Genomic DNA, 13,176 nt, shown 5'->3' on the forward strand with positions numbered 1-13,176 from the left:
TGACGATGTTAAAACTTTTCATCAGTGTGTCGTATGTGACGAGATATTTCAGCTATATGGTGACTTGGAAAAACACAACCAAATACATGTCAAAGAAGAAAAACACAACATTCTAAAATTTGTTTCTCAGGCAGAGCTAGAACCCCTTAATAAAAGACATGTTGTCGTTAAAAAAGAGCCTGTAGATGTTGATGAAGGGCCTATTATTTATCAGTGTCCTACTTGTGGGAAAAATTTTGAAAAATATTGTGACCTTGCGGATCATAACGATGCGTGTTCTCTCGAGAATGAAATAAAATTTGATTTGGTTAATAACAGCACCAATATTGGAGCAGAGCCTGTAGATACTGATGATATTAGGCCTATTATTTATCAGTGTCCTGCGTGTGGGAAGAATTTTGAACAATATTGTGACCTTGCGGATCATAATGAAACGTGTTCGCTCGAGAATGAAATAAAATTGGATTTGGTTAATAACAGCACCAATATTGGAGCAGAGCCTGTAGATACAGATAGGCCTATTATTTATCAGTGTCCTGCTTGTGGGAAGAATTTTGAAAAATATTGTGACCTTGCGGATCATAATGATGCGTGTTCGCTCGAGAATGAAATAAAATTGGATTTGGTTAATAACAGCACCAATATTGGAGCAGAGCCTGTAGATACTGATGATAATAGGCCTATTATTTATCAGTGTCCTGCTTGTGGGATGAATTATGAACAATATTGTGACCTTGAGGATCATAATAAAAAGTGTTCGCTCGGAAATGAAATAAAATTGGAAGTGGTTGATACTAGCACCAATACTGGAGCTGACAATAATAGGCCTATTGTTTATCAGTGTCCCTCTTGTGGGAAGAATTTTGAAAAATATTCTGACCTTGAGGACCATAATAAAACGTGTTCGAAGGGAAATGAACTAAGGCCTGACGAACATGTTGCACAAGAATTTGAGTATAATACTGGCAATGAAATAAGATCCGAAGTGGTTAATACCAGCTCCAAGACTCGAGAGAAACAATTTAAATGTGACGTATGCAGTCGCTCATTTAATCGTAACGGTGATTTGAAGATACATGTCAAAGTTCATACACGACAAAACGTTGATTATAAATGTGACATATGTGAACGATTATTCAAATTTAATTGTGACTTACAAAGGCATGTACGATCACATACCAGGGAGAAGCCATTTACGTGTGAATATTGCAACAAATCATTCATGCGGAACGGTGACCGTATGCAACACATCAGAAATCACATTGGCGAAAGGAATTTTAAATGTCATATTTGCAGTAAACTGTTTCTCCGGAATAATAATTTGCAGAGACATATGCGGATTCACACCGGCGAGAAACCTTATAATTGCGATTTTTGTGACATTTCATTCAGCGAAAAATGTGATTTGTCAAAACACGTAAAAATCCATACCGGGGAAAAGAAACACGCGTGTAAACTTTGTAATCGTTCATTCATTCGTAATTTCGATCTGCAGACGCATATTCGTACACATACAGGGGACAAGCCGTATCGCTGCGAATGTTGCAGTCAGTGTTTTTCCTCGACAAGTAATTTACAGAGACATTTACGTACACACACTGGTGAGAAACCATACCGATGTGACGTCTGTTTAAAGTTGTACGCGGATAAATCTAGCGTTAATCGTCATATGAAAAGTCATACGCAGACGACAGTAGACAATCTGCCAGATAGGGCCTAGTCAATCAATCAATACTAACTAATTGATTGGTTACAATATATAGTTTTGTCGTTCAGATCACATGCATTAGAGGATAATGATTGGATCAGCCATTATTACCTATATAGTAAGTGCAGGAGACCGCACTAGACGCAAAACAATAATCTACAAGATAAACCTGCGGACAAGACAGAAAATAGACACTGCACCAAATAAACAAATATCAAATCAAGTGAATGGATCCGGGGGGCCAGCCGTAAGCGTCCACTGTGCTGTACAGTCCCGGGCCTGTTATGGTACAGGCTTCATTAAAAATGAAAAAAAAAAATATGTAATAGAACTGGTTAATTTTAACACGGAGATCACTGCTTCGGTAGATGCATAATGAATATTTGAAGAAACTGGAAGTGACGCAAAAAAGTGAAAATACAAGTTATCCTTATGTATAACTAAGTAACGACCGCTAAGAGATACACGATGGAATTTCATTCTACTGGTAATGCCGTTGATGACGAATAGTTGTTATTTGAGACTGAAAAGATATCTGATAATTCAAAAAAATTGACTGTCACTAGATAAGAGAAAACGAGAAAAATAGAAAAGGCCCCTGCAATCCCTTTTTTTTAAAATTTATTATCTACATTGTGTACTTAATAAAAACATGGTAATGTGTTTAACCAGTTCTATCACTTATTATTATTATTGTTCGATTTATATAGCGCTTCATTACACGTGAAGTGTTTCTAAGCGCATATCACAAACATATACTTCAAACACACAGAAACAATCAAAATCAGGAGAACATAATTAAACACAGCTGCCTGTTAGGCGCTATTATTCAAAGGTTTATATCCAACAAATCAACCGGCTAATCTCAATATTGAACTCAGTCGAGGTATTACATGTACCTGATGAACACCTACACCAAGTTTAAAAGAATCAACTTCATTAACAAAAATTAAACAATCAAAAACTAAACAGATAAATCAAATTCAAACGAAACAAAGAAAACAAAGAAAATGAAAAGAGCAGTTTGTTACCATTCTACATTAACAAAATAAAGGAAATCAACTTGTGAAAATTTTTTCAAAAAATAAGAGCAAAGTAACACTAATGTTAATAATTATCAAAAGGAACCAAGATCTTAATGATAAAAACATATATTTAAAGTTTCATCCAAATTGGATAAAAACTGTGGTCTCTAGAGGGTCCACAACCTTGATATACCATATCTATCTATTTCTTAATTAATTACAGGTATGTAAATTATTGTACCGGTAACCTAAATTTTATGAATATTGTTGTGATGTTATGACGATGTGCAATGCATATTGATATTGTGTTTACCTGTTTAAGATGAGTCAATAAAAATCTTTTCTTAAATATTTAGCACCCATGCCATTTAATTGGTATCCAACACCAAGGCTCAAAGTGTGTCATTTGGATTTTTTGGAAAATAGCAAATTTTCTACGACTTAAAAGGAGCTAAATCGCTAATATTTGGGACCTAGAAATCAACACAAATGGGTCGCAACGTATAGAATAAATGTAATATGAATATATATAAATTGATTTATATTCGGTTGTTTCCGTTTTTTACTCTAATTTCAAATCAGTTATGTTTTGGAGAAGCTTCATAATTTCTATAAATGGTCCTAATCCCTTTGTAAATTATTTGCAATAAAATATGTTTAAAGATGGGTTCCCAGAAAAGTATTTATCGGGTGGTTATTTCCAATAAAAGTATGGTAATTTTGGTATATACATGTATGGAAAGTAGAGATATCCAATCTTACTAGAAAAATACTGGATTCCCTGAAAAACACTCATGGAGCGTATACAGGACAAAAATGTAAGGGTTCCCCTAATCGACAGCCCAACGATTAGGAATTTCTGCACGCGTGATGTCAAAGGTCACACGCGAACATTGAGCACTTGATGTACAAGTTGATAAACTTTATGAAGAGTTAGACGTACAACACTTTCTGAGATAAAAATGACAGAAAAAGACGCAGGTAGTGGATAATCCGAGAATTTAATTAGGATTCGATATTTGTTATAAATAGTATGCGATTAAAGACAACATCGTCTTATGTATGCAATGAATTCTCCTCTGACTTCCAAGAGAGGTAACTCACGTGACGTAAACATGACCCGGTTTGATCGAATTTTTATAGCAGGACATTCCTTCGCAATTACAATGTTTGTGAAGGATTTGAAGCAAAATTATGACAAATTAATTAGTTTGAATATGTTTTTAGTCCATATATACCATTAAATCACCCAGTTTGTACGTGGGAATGTATCTTTAAACCATGCAGTTATGTTTGGTGAAATTGGTTCTGTAATTAATTAATTAAGAAAACAAAAAGTGCCAGTGATAGATAATTTCCCAGTTAGACTTGTTACTTTAACTAAGAAATGTGACCACATAATTCCTTTTCAATATCTTATTGATTTTAAGAATTTATTATATACTTTTAAATATTTAAATTCCTTTTAAATATGTAATTGATTTTAAGAATTTACATGTATTACATACTTTTAAATGTTTAAATAATTTAGCTCCTGTTTACCTCTCAGATTTTTTAGAACTTTATACACCTGGTCAGACATTACATACCTCAGATAAACTACTTTTAAAGTCTAAAATTGTTTTACTAGTCTCTTATGGTCAGCACCCTTTTAGTTATCAAGCACCTGTTTTATTGAATAATCTACCATTTAGTTTAAGATGTTGTACATCTCATTATTCTTTTTAAAAAACAATTTAAAACACATTTATTTAAACAAGCTTTTAACTGACTCTGTATACAACTGTTAACATGTCCATTAATCTTGTTGTTTATTTATGATTTTATTGTCACTTTGTAAAGTGCCCCTGAACATGTTTATATGAAAGGATGCACTATATATACTATTCAAAAAAAGTAGGGGATATTTGATTTTGGGGGCATAATACTAAAATATGCAAATGACTACGAAAAAAGTCACTATAGAACCTAACAGAAGAAACATTTCCAGTTACATGTGACGCCCAAACGCACCAATAGCTACCGCATGGAATGCAGGTGATGCTTGGGATCATCATGGGGGTCCAACCCAAGATTTGCACGACTCTGACTTTGAATGTTACAGTCATTGTGGCATTGAATTCCAGGGTGGAAACATCAGTTTAATTGTTTTAGTGACCAGAAAACAAATTTTGATATGCGTCGGCTTACCCAAAATGAAAGGTTACGTGCCCTTGGCATGCTACAGATCGGCACAACACAGGCGGTTGTGGCGCGGACGATGAATGTTTCTCAGTCTGTCATAAGCAGGCTATGGTCCAGATACCGTGATACACAATCTGTACAGGACAGACCACGCTCAGGTCGACCAAGGGCGACAACTCAAGCCCAGGATCGATTTATCCGTACCTTGGCCTTGAGAAATCGTGTCATCACAGCAAATCAGATCAGCGCTCGTCTTCAAACAGACACTGGTGTGAGAGTGAGTGGCCAGACGATTCGGAATCGACTGCATAGGGGTCACCTTCGCGCCCGACGTCCTCGCGTGATCCCTTGTTTGAGAGATCATCACATTCAGGCAAGACGTCGTTGGTGTAGGGATCGTCAACACTGGGATAATCGACGCTGGAGAAATGTGATGTTTTCAGATGAGTCAAGGTTCACTGTTGATTTTTTGGATAGACGTAGGAGGGTGTGGCGTCGTCGAAACGAGCGCTTCCAAGACGTTAACGTCATCAGACATGATCGATTTGGGGGTGGTTCTGTTATGGTGTGGGGAGGCATCACTGTTGCTAGAAGAACGGCTTTACATGTTGTTGCAGGGCGTGTTACAGGCCAGTACTACCGGGACAACATCTTGGCAGTCCATGTTGTGCCGTTCGCACGACGTCATGGCCGCCGTTTCATCTTCCAGGATGACAACGCAAGATGTCACAGGGCCAGGATCGTTACAGGTTACCTCCAACAACAGAACATCACCACATTACCTTGGCCAGCACTGAGTCCCGACCTCTCCCCCATCGAGCATGTCTGGGACATGCTTGGACAGAGGTTACGTCAACGTCAACAACGTCCTGCCAATGTCCAAGAACTTGCTGCTGCGTTGCAACAGGAATGGGACAATCTGGACCAAAATGACCTTAGACGTCTCATTAGGAATATGCCACGTCGGATCAATGCTTGTTTGGCAAACAGAGGAGGATTTACCCGTTACTGACTTGGTTGTGATGCTGTGGTAACTTTGCTGTTTGACCCCGGGTATCATTTTACCCTTATAATGGTCAGTCTGTGCCTTACTTAGTCTAACGATCATTTGGAATAAATCAATGAATGTGAACTTCATTTCATTTTGTCATTTGTTTCTTCGTCAGTTTCATTAGGTGACTTTAATAACACTTAAATATCAAATATCCCCTACTTTTTTTGAATAATATATATATATATATATTTATGCTGTAATAATAATAATAATTTAATCCAATTAAAACAGTTAAAGGTGGCTATTTTTAATTTCATTCCTCATTTCTTTATAAATACTGACCCAAAGGAAACTGTCTTAGAGCTGATATTCCTTTTAGAGAGAGAGGGGAGAGAGAGAGAGAGAAGAGAGAGAGAGAGAAGAGAGAGAGAGAGAAGAGAGAGAGGAGAGAGGAGGGGAGAGAGAGAAGAGAGGAGAGAGATATACATGTGGGGGTCGAATGGTTAAGTGGCATGGTTTCGATTCCCCAGTTGTATGTGACAAGGAGTATGGTCGCCTGTCCAGCCTCGTGGGTTTTCTCCGGGTCGTCCGGTTTCCTCCCACTGCTAAAGATCCCTACGCACTACACTTGGCGAATTTCTGCCCAAATCATTCGGCGCCGATTTGTAGTCGAATTCATTCGGTTGATTGAGTGGACTTTTCACGTCACATGATTAAACATGGTGGCGACCAAGAAAAAGAAAAAAATAGCTGCAGAGAATGGGACGGAAAACTTAATCGGTCACCTGGCCAAGGAAGATGATAGAGATTATTTTAGACTTGCCATGATGTGAAAAAAACACTTCCATGAGAATGTGTGATCTATTTAATGCAGACCTTGGTATACTACAAATAAAAATAAATTACAGTATCATTTGTTCTTTCGTTCTTGGGGCCCAACTTCTGCTGCCAACAAGAAATGGAGCTTAATGTCCACTCGATACAAACTAGATCATAGAAGTGAGTTATTGAAATAGAATTTAACCATATGTTAGTCCCAAAATGACCTAGTTTGTATCAAGTGTACGTTAAACCCAATTTCTTTCTGTCTCTGATAAGAATGACCTTTGATATCTACAGATACATGTACGGTAAGTAAAGTGTAAAAAAAAACACAGACCGAAGTAATTTTTGATTGTTGGAAAAATTGTTTATTTACATATACATGTACGTAATAAAAACTATAAATTTACTTACAAGTTTAACTGTATTGTGTTTTGAAATAAAATTGAACCAGATACATTATGGGAGCTGGTAGTTCTCACTATAATAGTAAACAATTTAAAAACAAGATAATGTAAAGGGAATTTGCTGAAAATTTCACTCAAATTGATCTACCCTGAACTGAGATTATAGCGATTGAATTTTTGGCCTAGCCTCGATATCATTATTAAAGTCGGTACTATAAAAAACATAATCCCGATTATCCATTTTTTTTATTTAATCAGAAGCAGCAGACTGGATTCTAATCCAGTAAATTAGCAGGCTAGCGATGGCATCGAGAGTTGATTATGGTCTGGATAAGTTAATTAATGTCTAATTAACAATTTAGATAACATTTCAGGCCTAAAGAAAGACCTGCAATAGGCAGGGATTGAACTTGTGACCTCCAAGTTAGCGAGCCAAAATCCTACCCACTGAGCCATTGTGGCTCCGACCAGGGAAGACCAGACTGACATATCCTGAAAAACTTTCTCTCAAGTCAACACGGGGAGTAAGCCTGGGACCTCTGGTATAATGAAGCCAGTGCACGTAAAAGAACCCTTGACAGTTGGAATTCGATAGAAGACTAGACTGTAGCACCACTGTTCGGGCAAACTATCTCTCATAGCACACTGTATGGCGTATGCCCGTCTTTATTAGCCCATTCGATGCAGCAGAAACGTAGGACGTTAAACCCCATTTCATTCATTCACTGAGGCACTGAGCGGGGTTGGATGTCCGAATGGTTAGCGCGTGCGCGTTGCATCATACGGTCTGTCATTGAGTCAACTGACGTGGTTTCGATTCCCCAGTTGTACGTGACAAGAAGAGGGTCACCTGTCCAACCTACCTCGTGGGTGTTCTCTGAGTCCTCCGACTTCCTCCCACTGCTAAAGACCCCTATGTGCATGTAGTTATTGAAATAAAATTGAACCATATGTTAGTCCCGAAATGACACAGTTAAACTCTCTCTCTCTCACACAATCTCACTAAGACACTGTGATGTGACTCTCTCACCATTCTGATTATTGGTTACAAGTGGGTTTGTGTGAACTGGTCCCAAAGCCTTTAAATGTCGAGTTAGTTTACTTTTTTCCTTAAAGGATCTTTTACAAATAACACACGTGTATGGCTTCACTCCGGTGTGAGTTCTAAGGTGTGCATTAAACGGACTCGGATTATCAAATCCTTTTCGACAAATATCACATTTCATAGGTTTATTTTCGTTGCATACATTTTTTCTGCTTCTGTGCTTCTGCAAACTAGTAACGCGTCGAAATGATTTGCAACATACCTCGCATCTGAAAGGTTTTCCTTTTATAGCATGCGTTTTCATGTGAGCCAATAAATGGCTATACATGATAAAGAATTTATTACAGACATTGCATTTATGTGGTTTTCCTTCTATATGATAATACATGTGTTGCTGTAAGTTTATTTTGTGACGAAAAGTTTTACCGCAAACTGTACATATGAACGTCCTTGCGTCAGTATCCTGATCATAACAACTGAAGTTTTCGTTGGCGTAGAGATGGTTGCTATGGTCGCAAGGACACGAAATATAGCTCCCATGACATAGTTCACACATAGATTTTTCGTCTTGCATCTCGTCATCAACTGGTTGGTCATTATAGATCTCGAAACCTGAAACATGGGGAAAGTTCGAACTAGACGGACCAGTTACGCTATTTTCAGAGTTCGAACTAGACGGACCAGTTACACCAGTTTCAAAGTTCGAACTACATGGACCTGTTACACTAGTTTCAAAGTTTGAACTACACGGACCAGTTACACCAGTTTCAAAGTTCAAACTACACGGACCAGTAACACTAGTTTCAAAGTTCGAACCACACAGACCAGTTTCAAAGTTCGAACTACACGGACCAGTTACATCAGTTTCAAAGTTCAAACTACACGAACCAGTTACACTAGTTTCAAAGTTCGAACTACACGGACCAGTCACACCAGTTTCAAAGTTCGAACTACACGGACCAGTTTCAATGTTCGAACTACACGGACCAGTTACACCAGTTTCAAAGTTCGAACTACATGGACCAGTCACACTAGTTTCAAAGTTCGAACTACATGGACCAGTTATTCTAGTTTCAAAGTTCGAACTACATGGACCAGTTATTCTAGTTTCAAAGTTCGAACCACACGGACCAGTTTCAAGTTCTACTTCTTTATGTATTTTATTATGTTTTTCTATGTCACTGTATTGTTGAAAACTCATATCACATATATTACAGTGATACGAAGAGATAGCTACAGATTCATTTCTTTCATCATATATTTTACTCGATGTACAGTGTTCTGAGTCACTGAGTTCTTGAATAGATTCATTTCCCTTATCATATAATCGACTCGATGTACAGTGTTCTGAATCGCTGAGTTCTTGAAAAGATTCATTCCCCTCAATCATATCAATTTTCTCTTTTTTAATATGACGCTTGTTGTGTTTTTCTAAGTCGTCATATTGCTGAAAAATTTCATCACATATGATACACTGATGAAAGGTGTTAACGTCATTAGTTTCCCTGATGCAGTAGTCATGCTCTGGAAAATTGTCTCCCTTCATTTCGTCAGACTGGAGCTTTAGTAACTTACTTGATTTCCTGAAAAAGACAATTGTAAAAAAAATTCATCATGAAACCAACTGTATTTAAAGGAGCTAAATCGCTAACATTTGGGACCTAGAAATTGACAAAAGTGGGTCACAACGCATATAATACTGTAATTTGAATGTATATAAACTGATTTTCATTCAATGGTTTCCGTTTTCACTCCAATTTCAAATCAGTTATGTTCGGCGAAATAAGCCAGCAGTCTCAATCGAGTGCAAATTTCTAGGGTCTGGTTATTCCAGTCTACATACGCTGTTCGATTTGGTGCAATGTGTCTAGCCTCGTCCCTCAAGTCTCTTTTTACAACTGGGACTGGAGCGCATTATGGTACACGATTCGTGTACCATGGTAAAATGTTTATTTTGTCTTAAATATTAGATATCAATAGCCCATCTTATTCCGGTAAGATCACAACATCAATGTTGATTTAATTTGACAAATAAATCTTGTTTTCAATGTTGAAGATTTTGGATGATATTGAGTTAGAGACTTACCTACTTTAAATATGCATTATGTAAGATTAAGATAAATAGAAGAGAGTTCTTGCTACATATATAGTTTAAAATTAGAAAAGGGAATATGTTGAAAATTTCAATCAAACTACTTCATTTTGAGCAAAGTTATCATTGATGAATAGTGATCAAACAAAGTCTTGATTATACATTTTTAATTTAAATTATTAAAATGTGGTTGTGTTGCAATGGGCAGATTTAGCCTGACTAAATATCCATATTCTACGAAACACCTATCAAACTATTTGACTCGTATAATTACCAAAAAAAACCAACAGATTTCATACTCAATGCATACCAAATGTTCGGCTCCGACTGGGCTAATGAAGACAGGCAGACGCTATATGCAGTGAACAATGAGGGAAATTTTGCCCAGACAGCGACATTATGGCCTACATAGTACATGTACTCTTATTTCAAATTTCAACTGTCAAGGGTTCTTTTACGTGCACTGGATCGACCTCGGGTTTTGTCCAATCCGAATGACTATGCGTTGCCACACCCTTTGTCGTGCTTCACAGACATGGAGAAACCACGCCGGAAAACCCTGATGAACTTTCTCAGCCAACTCAGGGAACGAACACGGGACCTCCAGTTTAGCAAGCAAATGTCCTACAAACTGAGCCACCGTATAGTTCCATAATTCATTCATACCAACTGTCAATGTTATTGTGTCGACCTGCATGTAGTCCCTACATTTACCTAACTACAAGAAATTTATAATGCAATATTTTGTATACATGCATTATTTTTAATTACCAGTCTGAGTAACAAATCATAACTGAGTGACGGTCACTCTGCTGTGGTGATGGAATCCAGTCTTCCCTTTGTTTTCCTGCCCTATTTTCGCCTACCATGTGTTCCATTAGGCAAGGCCTATGTTTTTGTGTTTATTAATAGGTGTGGCAAATGCCCTATATCGCTCAAAAATACCACATTTCACTCAATAACACATAGTGGTTTATAAGTTCCTGAAATTCTGGAGTTCTGTGAGTAAAAAGGCCAGTCACTGCGCATGACCGAAAATGACGTCAAACGGGAAACCCGTAAATTTTGACAAGTGTCCTTGTTTGATCTACTTTAGGGACAGAATAATGCGATTTTTTTAAATTCCTCTCGATCTGAATTGTTGTTGCGCCCAGAAATAACACATTTCTACTTCTGTTTTCAAAATCAATAGTCTAGCTTTCAACCCCAACAAGATGGCAGACGACACGATGACCTATGACCTTTGTATGATGACGTCCGATGAAATTATAAAATATCAACCCGAGTAATTCACAATTGCTAACCAAAATGTGTTATATGAAAATGACATTTAAACGCACATAAATGCCAATGAATTAAAATTTGGCGCATGAAACAAAATTCTAGTCACTTAGACTAATTTTCATCCACACTACCTCCCAACATTCTTCTCAGCCTATGCAGTGATTGGAAGCAGGCTTCATTACTTACAGGGGAATTAGGTAAGATAATGAGCTGATAGTTCTCTCTATAATAGTTACAAAACAGATAATGAAAACAGAAAATTTCAGTGAAATTGCTTCACTCTGAACCGATATTAGAGATTCAATTTTAGGACTAGCGATCATATTACTAAAGTTGGTACGATAAAAAACAAAGTCTTGATTATCCATTTTTACGTTAAGTTATCCATCATCACTAAATGTATTCAAATCCACTAAATATTACAGGCTAACAATGTCATTGAGAGTTGATTATGGTCTGGATAAGTTATTTAATGTCTAATTAATAATTCAGATAACATTTTAGGCCTAAAGAAAGACTTGCAATAGGCAGATTTAGCTCTTGCATAATGTATGTTTAATATTTTGTGGCATCTCTTTCAAATATAATCGAAAAGTAAAAATCCCCAAGCAAAAAACTTGACAAGAGTGTAGATAGATTGAAAAAGATTTAACCACGGAATCTGGTGATATTGGTGACCTACTCCTTGTCACACAAAACAGAGAGAGAAATGGGGTTTAATGTCCACACGACACAAACAAGGCCATTTCGGGACTAACACATAGTTCAATTTTATTTCAATAATTCGCTTGTGCATGGGGGTCTTTAGTGGTGGGAGGAAACCGTAGGACCCGGAGAAAACCCACGAGGTTGGACAGGCGACCCTACTCCTTGTCAGGTACAACAGGGGAATCGAAACCACACCATTTGACTCAATGATAGACCCTATGATGCAACATGTACACGCTAACCTTTCAGCCATCATCCCCCCGCCCCCTGAACCAGATGGTGCAGAAAAGTAGGACGTTAAACCACATTTGATTTCATTTTTATTGTCTGGTTGTGCTTGTGTATAATTTTTGTACTTGTATTTTGTCCCTAAAGCGCATTTCGATGCAATAAAATTCTATTCTCTACTGTATATCATATTCACTTTGTCTTGTAGCCCAAAATTCTCCAGATTACTCTATTGACATTAGGTCTCGTCACGGTTCTGCCAGTCCCTAAAACAAGTGTTGTGTGAGCAGAATCGTGATGGAATTAAATGATTAAGCTGTGGTGAATTGGTTAAGAGAGAGAGAAATGGGGTTTAACATTCACTCGACACAAACTAGGCTTTTTTGGGACTAACATATGGTATCAATACAATTTTATTTCATTAATTCACTAGTGTGTAAGGGTATTTACCTGTGGTAGGAAACTGGAGAAAACCAAAGAGGTTAAAAGGCGGAAATACTCCTGTCACGTACAAGCGGGGAATCAAAACCATGCCACTTGACTCAATGACAGATCTTATGATCAAATGCGGACATGTTAACTATTCGGCCTGATTGGTTAAGATCCATCTAATTAAATTACAGATCTATCTTTCGTTTCATTTTTTTATACTTTCGATGGCGTTACACTACATGAAGAT

General features: G+C 37.3%; 2 protein-coding genes across 2 annotated transcripts; one reads left to right on the top strand and one right to left on the bottom strand.

The window, feature by feature from the left end:
- Positions 1-1,743, top strand: LOC130010866 (oocyte zinc finger protein XlCOF6.1-like). The gene has a single exon (XM_056099024.1). The coding sequence runs from the start codon at positions 710-712 to the stop codon at positions 1,718-1,720; it is 1,011 nt and encodes a 336-aa protein (XP_055954999.1). The 5' UTR covers positions 1-709; the 3' UTR covers positions 1,721-1,743.
- A 5,357-nt stretch (positions 1,744-7,100) lies between these two features.
- LOC126810076 (zinc finger protein 227) lies at positions 7,101-11,500 on the bottom strand. The gene is made up of 2 exons (XM_050535033.2): positions 11,049-11,500; positions 7,101-9,768 (listed from the first exon to the last, which is right to left on the bottom strand). Exons 1-2 carry the CDS (start codon positions 11,153-11,155, stop codon positions 8,130-8,132), a joined length of 1,746 nt encoding a protein of 581 aa, XP_050390990.1. The 5' UTR covers positions 11,156-11,500; the 3' UTR covers positions 7,101-8,129.
- Between the last annotated feature and the right edge of the window lie 1,676 nt (positions 11,501-13,176).

This window comes from Patella vulgata, chromosome 2 (genome assembly GCF_932274485.2).
Source record: "Patella vulgata chromosome 2, xgPatVulg1.2, whole genome shotgun sequence".
Classification (NCBI taxonomy): domain Eukaryota; kingdom Metazoa; phylum Mollusca; class Gastropoda; family Patellidae; genus Patella; species Patella vulgata.